The sequence below is a fragment of the Austrofundulus limnaeus genome, unplaced genomic scaffold (assembly GCF_001266775.1).
Source record: "Austrofundulus limnaeus strain Quisiro unplaced genomic scaffold, Austrofundulus_limnaeus-1.0 Scaffold413, whole genome shotgun sequence".
Lineage (NCBI taxonomy): Eukaryota > Metazoa > Chordata > Actinopteri > Cyprinodontiformes > Rivulidae > Austrofundulus > Austrofundulus limnaeus.
Genome location: NW_013952815.1, coordinates 60,761 through 71,009, shown reverse-complemented (window position 1 = coordinate 71,009; position 10,249 = coordinate 60,761). Strand labels below are relative to the sequence as shown.

At 39.5% G+C, this 10,249-nt stretch overlaps 1 protein-coding gene across 1 annotated transcript in view; it reads left to right on the top strand.

Annotated features, from left to right (window-relative positions):
- gldc (glycine dehydrogenase (decarboxylating)) overlaps nucleotides 1–10,249 on the top strand; it is a gene marked incomplete at its 5' end in the record, with an annotated part of 21,343 nt that overhangs the window by 3,818 nt on the left and 7,276 nt on the right. The window contains 14 exon segments of the mRNA XM_014024222.1: nucleotides 553–688; nucleotides 1,077–1,241; nucleotides 1,349–1,426; nucleotides 1,527–1,674; nucleotides 1,823–2,019; nucleotides 2,177–2,273; nucleotides 2,360–2,465; nucleotides 5,659–5,798; nucleotides 6,063–6,143; nucleotides 6,249–6,346; nucleotides 6,608–6,692; nucleotides 6,777–6,818; nucleotides 7,684–7,826; nucleotides 8,304–8,379. Of these exon segments, the coding sequence (XP_013879676.1) occupies nucleotides 553–688; nucleotides 1,077–1,241; nucleotides 1,349–1,426; nucleotides 1,527–1,674; nucleotides 1,823–2,019; nucleotides 2,177–2,273; nucleotides 2,360–2,465; nucleotides 5,659–5,798; nucleotides 6,063–6,143; nucleotides 6,249–6,346; nucleotides 6,608–6,692; nucleotides 6,777–6,818; nucleotides 7,684–7,826; nucleotides 8,304–8,379 (1,592 nt within the window).

Below are 10,249 nucleotides of genomic sequence, written 5' to 3'. Positions count from 1 at the left end.
GTTGTGTATTGTTACAAATAAAATGAATAAATAAAATGCACTATAAAAAATCTCTCCTTAGAAATGTTCTATAAACAGGGATCCTGCAGATCCTTAAGTCTTAAAAGGCATTGAATTCATCAATCCAAAAATAAGGCCTTAATTAGCATTAAAATATCTTAAATCAATCTTTCAGAGGTCTTAAATATGTTAACACATTGAAAGTAGGATGATTGTAATTTGTCTCAAACATTAAAATAGTATGCAGCACTTATTTTTTTAAATAATTTACAGAATGCCTCTCGCAGCTCATTTTATGTTAAAATAAATAATTGGCTAAAATAGTCACAAACCTGTTTTTTTTTCTTTTACATTTGTGTTTATTGTGAAGCTGGTCTTAAATTTAATTTCAAGTGGCATAAAAATGTAACTTGCTTTAAGCTGTAGGAACCCTGATGTGTAATTCTTGGGTAAAGATATGGTCTTTTATTTTTAACCAGTTAATTGTCACCAGTTGATTTGTCTTTTACCATTGTGACATAAAAATGAAAGAATAATTTCTTTGATTTTCAGGTGAAAATGAGGTTCTGGAGGCTCTGCAGAAGATCGCATCAAAGAATAAAATTTGGAGGTCCTACATTGGGATGGGCTACTACAACTGCTCTGTCCCACCACCCATCCAGCGTAACCTGCTGGAGAATGCTGGCTGGTGAGTACCTTCAGGTGACTGGAAATGTGAAATTAATTTGAGCTGGTTTCTTGTGATACGATCACATGTAACTAGCTATGTTTAATTACAAGCATCGTTGTTGTAGTTGAGAGTAACGTGCCTTTAATCTGAAGTCTTGTGACTCGACTCGTTTGAGAACCGATGATGTGCTTCTCTCCAGTTTTCTGCTGAACAAGATCTCCTTTCACCCAAATCCAACTCTGCTTCCCTGCACACGTTTAGTTTTTTTCTGAACTTGGTGGACTTGAACAGAAATACAATGCATTCCTCTGAACCGTCTCGCTTCCTTGATTAACAACAACTTTGTCCCTTTGTCCGTGTGTCCTCGTAACTCGTCCGGCTGATTCATTGAGAGTTTTGTCCTCAGGGTGACTCAGTACACGCCTTACCAGCCTGAGGTCTCCCAGGGTCGCCTGGAGTCTCTACTCAATTATCAGACCATGATCTGTGACATCACAGGCATGCCTGTGGCCAACGCTTCGCTGCTCGATGAAGGAACAGCTGCTGCTGAGGCCATGCAGCTCTGCCACAGGTACCCAAACACCGACCTGATGGAAGATTTAAAGAAAAAAAGAATTTAACTWGTTTATATGAGGCGTCTTGGTCATAAATGATTTTATCATTTGTTATTCTCCACAGACAGAACAAAAGACGGACATTTTACATTGACCCACGTTGCCATCCCCAGACCATTGCCGTGGTGCAGACCAGAGCCAAGTATGTATTACAAATCATAAAAGAAGCAAAAAACATAATTTTCTCATGGTTCAACTTTTGTGCTTATTTCTGGTTTCATGGGGCTTTAACTGTTTTGCAGCTACATTGGTGTGAAAACTGTGCTGAAGCTGCCTCACGAGGTAGACTTCAGTGGGAAGGATGTGAGTGGCATCCTCTTTCAGTATCCAGACACTGACGGGAGGGTGGAGGACTTCACTGCCCTCGTAGACCGTGCGCACAAGGGAGGGGTAAGAGAGATTTCTCAACATAAAGCTGCCACATAGTAGAAATGTGTCTTTTATGTTGGAATCTCATCGTCTCAAGTCACTCCAGTAGCTAAAAGTAAAGTTTTACGCCGACGACACGTCTGTATATTTTCCTTCCCGTCTTGTCCAGGCCATGGCTTGCTGCGCCACAGATCTGCTCGCCCTCTGCGTGCTGCGGCCCCCAGGAGAGTTCGGGGTCGACATCGCGCTGGGCAGCTCCCAGAGGTTCGGAGTCCCCCTTTGCTATGGCGGCCCACACGCTGCCTTTTTCGCCGTCAAAGACAACCTGGTCCGGATGATGCCTGGCAGAATGGTTGGCGTCACCAGGTGAGAAACAGATTTATTCTTGACTATAACTTTATAGAATAAAACTCTTCTCTGAGATTTATTTATTTATTTATTTATTTATTTATTTATTTATTTACTTACTTACTTACTTACTTACTTACTTACTTACTTACATATATTTTTGTTGATGTTTCAGGGATGCAGCTGGTAAGGAAGTGTATCGTCTCGCACTGCAGACCAGAGAGCAACATATTCGGAGAGACAAGGCAACCAGCAACATTTGCACTGCACAGGTATGACCAGATTCACCCTGTAGGCATGTGTTTTTTAATGAAAGTGTAAGAAGTAAAGCATGCCCTAATAAAGTTTTATTTTGTAGGCTCTACTGGCCAACATGGCGGCCATGTACGCTCTGTATCATGGTCCTCAGGGTCTCCAACACATCGCTGAGAGGACACACAACGCTGCTCTGATCCTTGCAGAAGGTAAATTTTACTTTTTTTTTTTACCTGACAAAATTTGATCAGTCCAAGAAGCTACGAATGATCTAATAATTATTTAACAAATATAGAAAAATTAAGTTATCTTGTTAAGTTATTTTATTCTTTTCCAGTGATGCCACTAAAAGTTGTTTCTGTTTTTTAAATTTTCTCTCAGAGCGTTAAAGTAAACAACAAAAAACAATGGCTTTGCTTGAATATTTAAGAAAAAACAGTTCATATCTGTGAAGAAGTTTATACTTAGCTGTTAATTTGGTTGAATGTTTTAAAAATAAGTATTTACAGTGAATGGAACGACAGTCATTGGTTACTGAGCTGATAATATTGAATCATTTTATCGTTGAATATCAAATAGCTGATTAATGCACTTAAATGACATTCAAGCACATTGTTTGCTTATTTTTTTAATTGATAGACTTTATTCATTTCTTTAAAAACAAAATAAATTCTACGTGTAAGTAAACTTTATTTTCTATAGCACCTTTCACCGACACAAACCTCACAAAGTGCTTAACAGAGAGCAAAATAACTAAAAACAATAAAACAGATCACAAATATAAAAAACAACAATTAAAACACAATAAAAAGCACATTACTAAAAGGCTGTCTGAATAAAAATGTATTAAGATGTCTCTTAAGAGTCAGAAGAATCTGAACAGCAAAGGGACAGAGGGAGAGCGTTCCAGAGCCTCGGGGCCACCACCTGAAAAGCTTTGTCTCCATGGGTTTTATAATGGGTTTGAGGGACCACCAGCAGCATTTGATTAAGACCTCAAAGTCCTGGATGGACAGAGAGGCTTCAGAAGGTCCARTATGTATTTGGGGGCCTGACCATGAAGTGCTCTGAAAGTTGAAACCAAAATTTTAAAATGACTCAAATGCACAGGGAGCCAGTGCAGAGAGGCTAAAACARGTGTAACGTGGGCTCTCCTGTGGGTCTTTGTTAATAAMCTCGCTCCAGCGTTCTGCACAGACTGAAGCCGAGCCAAGGAGGACTTGTTTAAACATGTAAAAAGGCTGTTGCAGCAATCTAAATGAGACGAAATAAAAGCGTGACCAACCATCTCTAGTTCATTCTGTGACACAAAAGATCTCAGCTTTGAATTTTCCTTAAACGAAAAAAAAAAAGAAAAAAAAAAACAGTTACGAACTAAAGTTTTACAATGGCTGTCAAAAGACATAGAACTATCAAAGACAACACCCAGATTTCTGAGACTATTTTTCACTGAAGTGGTTAAAAAAGCAAGGTGCTGCCTGATTACAGGGCTTTTATCATCAGGGGCGATAATAAGAGTTTCAGTCTCGTTTGCATTTAACTGCAGGTAGTTGTTGTTCAGCCATATTTTGACTTCTGACAGACAGTTAACGAGTTCAGATAGTTTGAAGAACTCAGAGGGTCGAAAGGAACAGTATAACAGTATGTCATCAGCATACAGATGGTATGACACATTATTGTAAAGTTGTAAAATGCCTCCTAAAGGGTACAGGTACAATAAAAAGAGGATTGGAACTAAAACTGAACCTTGGTGTACCCCAGAAGACAGCGGTGCAACATCAGAGTAAACCTGATTCATAAAAACAGTAAAAGCCCGTTCAGATAATTAAGAGGTGAACCAGTTTAACACAGAGCCAGAAATACCAAAATTATCTCTCAGTCTGTTGATAAGAACAGAGTGATCCACAGTGTCAAACGCTGAAGTTAAGTCCAATAAAACCAGCACAGTGTAGTTTCCAGAGTCAGCTGCCATCAAGCTCAAAAAGTAAATCAATTGTTCAGCTACCACCTTCTCAAGGATTTTTGATAAAGATGGTAGTTTGGAGATCGGTCTGTAGCTTTCAGGCACAGAAGAGTCCAAATTGGGCTTTTTTTAACAACAGCTGTTTTGAAGCAGTGGGGTACAGAACCAGAACCAAGGGAGTGATATTTTTTTGAACAGGGTCTTTTTATTACATTTTTTTTAACACAAACAGCAGAAAAGAACAAACTAACAAAAACACAGAACAAAACAAAACACACACCCCCAAAATCCCTCCCATCCCACCAAGGGAGTAATTTATCAGCTTTACAACACTTGGGCCAATATTGTTAAAATATCTTTAAAAAGAGATGAGGGCAGGACATCAAGGGGGCTAGAGGACATTTTCATTTGACCCAACWATAAAAGAAAGAAATACAAATCACAAATAAAATGAAATGAAAGGCAGCAGATAGAAGAATCTTATAATATCTGACCCCTTTTTTCCCCAAGATTAAAATTCAAACAAAATAATCTACAAATAACAAAAACTAACTAGAAGCACTCTGAGAGTGCAAACCTCCCGCAAGACCAATTTCCCCCATCCTGTAAGAGTTAATGCGCAAAAGCAGAGATGGAAACACATTTGCCGAATAAGTTGTGACATAGTGAACATTTAAGCAGCAGTATGCACGGGATTTCTTCTCGGTGGAGTCCAGTGTGAAAAAAAAAAAAGTCAGACTCGTCACCCGACGTTATTCGTCGTCAAACTGGTGTCAGATTAAGCTCCTAAGTTTTCATCAGTCACATTTCACCATGTAAAACGTCTGTTTTATCCCCTTGTTTGAGTTTGTAAAGGTTTGACTCTCTTTTATAAAGGGCTTCCTGGCTCCCCCCGTCTCCAAACTTTGAGGSCCGGYAGCTCTCTGTTTACAAGCCTAGTAGCGAGAAACTGTTTTGATTGRTTGTTTCGGAAATGTGGTGTGTTTGAGGAAATGGGGAAAAATAAGTTTCATGGTGCAGTCACGCACTTCCTGGTTACAAAACGTTTTGTAAATGTGCATATTATGGGAAAAATTATTCATCATTAAATCTGGTTTTAACATTACTTTTATAAAGTTTTAAGTCTGTGCTGTCCAATCCAGGTCACTTTTTTTTACGGAAGCCCTGTGAAAGCATCACAGCTTTGCCGATCTCAGAGTGTTAAAAGAAAAAAATTGCTATATCCGCATCGTGATCCGGAACATCACCAAAATTTAATGRTGTGTTCCTTGGCCCAGTACCCACATGTGGTAAAAATGTCATGACAATCCGTCAAGTTTTTAGTAATGTCACATTCCACAGACAGAACGACAGATAGACATATGCGACCGAAAACATTACCTCGCCCTTGGCGGAGGTAATAATTAGCTTATTTGTTTATTGTGGTGTTTTTATTTCAGGTCTGAAGAGAGCAGGCCACCGGCTGCACAGCGACATGTTCTTCGACACTCTGAAGGTGAACTGTAGCGTGGCCGCAAAAGACATCCTGGAGAGAGCCGTGCAGAGGCAGATAAACCTGCGAGTCTTCTCCGAGGGAGTGGTGGGTGCTAACATGTTTGTTGGTTGTTCTGTATMGGTGATTAACTCAGGTTTAGTCAGTGAGGTAATAAGCAGTTTGGAGCCCTGATGTCACGAGTTTCAACATGTTTGTTTTTCTTTGCTTATTTGAACATCAAGTTCAAACGGTTTTAAACAGCAGTGTTACGTTAATATTTTTACATAAAAAGAACATATTAAAATAAAAAATATGTAACTTTATAACTTTTTGGTTAAAATATTCATATTCCCTCTTCCTCACATRCAGCTGGGCGTCTCTCTGGACGAGACGGTGACAGAGAGGGACTTGGACGATCTGCTCTGGGTCTTCGGCTGTGAATCTTCAGCTGTATGTGTGTCGCCGCCGTTAATGTTTACACCGCCGTTGAACTCTCCAACCGTGATCGCTTTGAAAGTGAGAGCAGTCGCTCGGTTTTATGTTTGACATTTGCAGGAGCTGATTGCTGAAAAGATGGGCGAGCGAGTGAAGGGGATTATGGGAAGTCCTTTCAAGAGGACGAGCAAGTTCCTCACACACCAGGTCTTCAACAGGTTGGTTTCCTGGTGCACAAAATGATGATATGGCTTTCTGCAGTTTTTTTAAGAGTTCCGTAATAGGAGCTGTAAAGACCCAATTTAGTTTCTAAAAGCGGAACAGATAATCTTTATTGCAGCCATAAAGTCTGAGTCTGTTATTAAACACAATCATTGAAGTAATGGGTGTTTAGTCAGGCATCCTAATAAGGCTGAAATGTAGCTTTAACTCATATTTGTTGCCTCAGTTAAAMATCTGGTGTTGATGTCATTCTGCAGTTACCACTCAGAGACCAACATTGTTCGGTACATGAAGCGTCTGGAGAACAAGGACATTTCTCTGGTGCACAGCATGATACCACTGGTTCGTGCATTCTTTACTTAATGCTTGAATACTAATACACCTCATGTTAGAATAATATAATAATAAAGTTTTTTTGTCTATAAGGGCTCCTGCACCATGAAGCTAAACAGTTCATCTGAGCTCATGGTGAGTAAATGAGCTAACTGTTAAAGGGATCATTAAAGGGATAGTTGCAACATTAGACTTTATTTGATAAACATACATTTTAACTGTAAAATAAAGACTGGAAAAATACTGTAGGCTATTTAGTTTGTAAATTTTTTAAAATATATTTTAACACGGACGGAGCCATTTTATTTACACACAAAGCATTCTGGGTAAATGATGACTTGGACAGGTCCTCGGTGCGAGGCTGCTAGTGAGCTATATCCACCCTGAAGGTTAATCTTGGACAATATCTGACGATCGGCAATTTTAAATGAAACCAGAGAGCGTTGACAGAGAGGAGAAGGTAGAAATGACTCAGCCTGTAACTGAAAATATGGATGGAGGACAACAGAGCTGCTTCATGGAAGAAGAACCTCAGCTTAGCCTGTTAGCTTTAGCGTTAGTGCTAGCTTGACAAATTAACAAGCTAAACTGAAGTCCTCCATCCATATTTTCAGTTCCAGGCTGAGTCATTTCTACCTTCTCCTCTCAGTCAACGCTCTCTGGTTTCATTTAAAATTGCCGATCGTCAGATATTGTCCAAGATTAACCTTCAGGGTGGATATAGCTCGCTAGCAGCCTCGCACCGAGGACCTATCCACGTCATCATTTACCCAGAGTGCTTTGCATGTAAATAAAATGGCCCCGTCCGTGTAATATTTTTAAACTTTTAGTTTAAAAAATGATAAAAACTAAACATCCTACAGTATTTTTACAGTCTTTATTTTACAGTTAAAATAAATGTTTATCAAATAAAGTCTAATGTTACAACTAATCGTGATCCCTTTAGCACAATGTGGTGTTAGACGGGTTTGTCCTCTGTCTGACTGTTGTCTGCCTTCAGCCAATCACTTGGAGGGAGTTTGCCAACATCCACCCGTTTGTGCCTCTGGACCAGGCAGAGGGCTACCAGAAGCTTTTCAGGCAGCTGGAGAAGGATCTGTGCGAGGTGACGGGCTACGACAAGATCTCCTTCCAGCCCAACAGGTGACGTCGCAAACAGTTACACCAGGCTGCTGGTACTGTTACAGTTCTTTAAACGATGCTTATCCTTGATAAAAGCAATTATCCAGTGTATACCTGCATGTCTTTTTGTATGTGATAAACAAAAGAATGATTTGCTAATGAGACAAATGTAAATCTTTTTATCGAGCCACTTATCAGTAGCTTGAGGTTAATAGTCACGTTAGGACCCTTCAATACAAGTCCCATGAGCTGGTTTTATCTTTTCAGCCACTGACCAAGAGTTAAATGTCAGAGACTAAATTTCTTACACTTCCAGGTTTGATCTGATAAAGTCCACACCTACCTCTGCTGCTATCAGCAGCATTGGCCAACAGTTATCAGGCAGCAAGGTTTTTCATCCTGTCTGCCTCTGCTCTTTTGATATTCTAGACCGGTCTTTGGACTCTGATGGGGTTAAGTATGCATGCGTGACCCTGGCCTGTTTGGTTTGTTTTCTAGCGGCGCTCAGGGAGAATATGCCGGCCTGGCTGCCATAAAAGCCTACCTGAACTCCAAGGGAGAGGGCTCAAGGAGCGTAAGTGTGCTTAGTTGGAGACATAAAAAAACAAAAACTACACATAAAACAGTCAGAATCTTTTCCTGAGTATTTACTGAAACATAAAGGAGTGTAACATGAAGCCATATTCAGAAGATTATCAGCTTTGCTTTCTGTAAATATAAAAAATGGTGAGCTGTTAGCAGGGTTTGATTTCTTCAGACTGAACCAGGGTTAATGTTGCTACACTTAGATAAGATAATCAGTCCTGACTGCTGTTTACTATAAGATTGGACAAAGGTGAAAGTGGATTTATTAGAGAGGTAGCTTCACAAATTTAGCATTTTTTGCCCCTCTAAAACAGAGAAAATTGTGACCTGTATATATAAACCTGAGCTTAAAATGATTTTGTATTAGATGAACCAATTAAAATGTCAAATTAATACAGGTTTTGACCCGTTACGTTTTTACAGCATATTATCACCGATACTAATAGAGGTTAATATGGGTCATAGACGCGCAAATAGTCGTCATCCAAGTTCCTGAATGTCAACAGGTCACTTTGACATAACAATATTTTTCCGATTTGATTGTTGAAAATGCTTTCGGTATCCTGACACGCTGATTGGCTGAAGACGGGACGAGAGGCGATAAAGACGCCACCTCAGATTAACAAACAGCTGACTCAATGATTTTTTTCTTCTTCCTGTCTCTCTCTGTGTAATTTGGCCTTTGTTTTTGATTGCTTCTTCATAAGCACAATCTTAGATAATGGGTTGATCCCTGGCAAGAGTCAAGGTCCAGACTGTGCAAACAAAGGGGCTGAAAGCAGTCGGGACCCAACCATAGGCTACCCGCTTTTAAGATTCCATATTTGGAGGTTTTAAGACTTTCACAGAGCTGAAAGTTGGCCGGCGTTGGCCTGTCCTGCGTGACCAAGTTGCAAAATACCAGACGTGTCGTCCTAATAAGGGATAAAATCAATTAGTGGCCAACGGGCAGGTTATTCATTAGTACCAGAGGTGGCTGTTGAGCAAAAACAAGCCTCCAAAAATTTCCATTTTCTTGGTTTAAAAGAAATGTTTAATGAATTAWTCTGCTGCAACTTTCTAATAGTTTGAATCAAGGGCGTAACTTTGTGCTGAAAGTTGGTGGGGACGCACCGTGGGGGACGGGGTCTGACGCACCCACAGTTGTGCGACCAGGTTTTTCTGTTGTTCATGTCTTCAGTGTGTGCTCAGTTTAACTGTCTGCATCCATCAACAACTGAACACCAGATGTTTCTGTTGTGATGCAGTAATACTCAAACCATATTAACTGAAATTATGTTTCACCTTCATTCAACCATGTACTGTACCAGCCTTTTAAACTCACTAAGAAAACAGTTTGATAATAGTTTCATACAGAGACACACAGGTGGAGCACTACAGGTGTGTTGGTTTATTCTCTCACATAAGAAGTCTTATAATAGTATAGGACAGACTGGAGGGTGGTCTGGGGGTCCTCCCCCAGAAAAATAAATTGAATAAATTAGAAGATATTTCCTGATTTTTAATGTATTTTAACAGGTTGTGTTAAAGATACTTTTACCTACATAAATAAACACCAGATTTAATGACTGGAGACAGATTCTTCATTTAACTAGTTGCATCGTCCTGTTTTTAAACTCAGTTATAACTCAAATAATTAAATTAATGTGATAATTTATCCCAAATAAGCTTAGAGAAGGTTTTTACATTTATTTCTAAGATCGATATGTGGATGTTTGGAACTGATTAGAAAGCTAATGATGGATGGATTGACAGATTTATTTACTGACCTTTATTTAACTGGGAAAATCCCAATTATAATATTTCCTTCACACCTGCCCATCACCTTCATCTCTTACATGAGACACTCTGTCCTACCT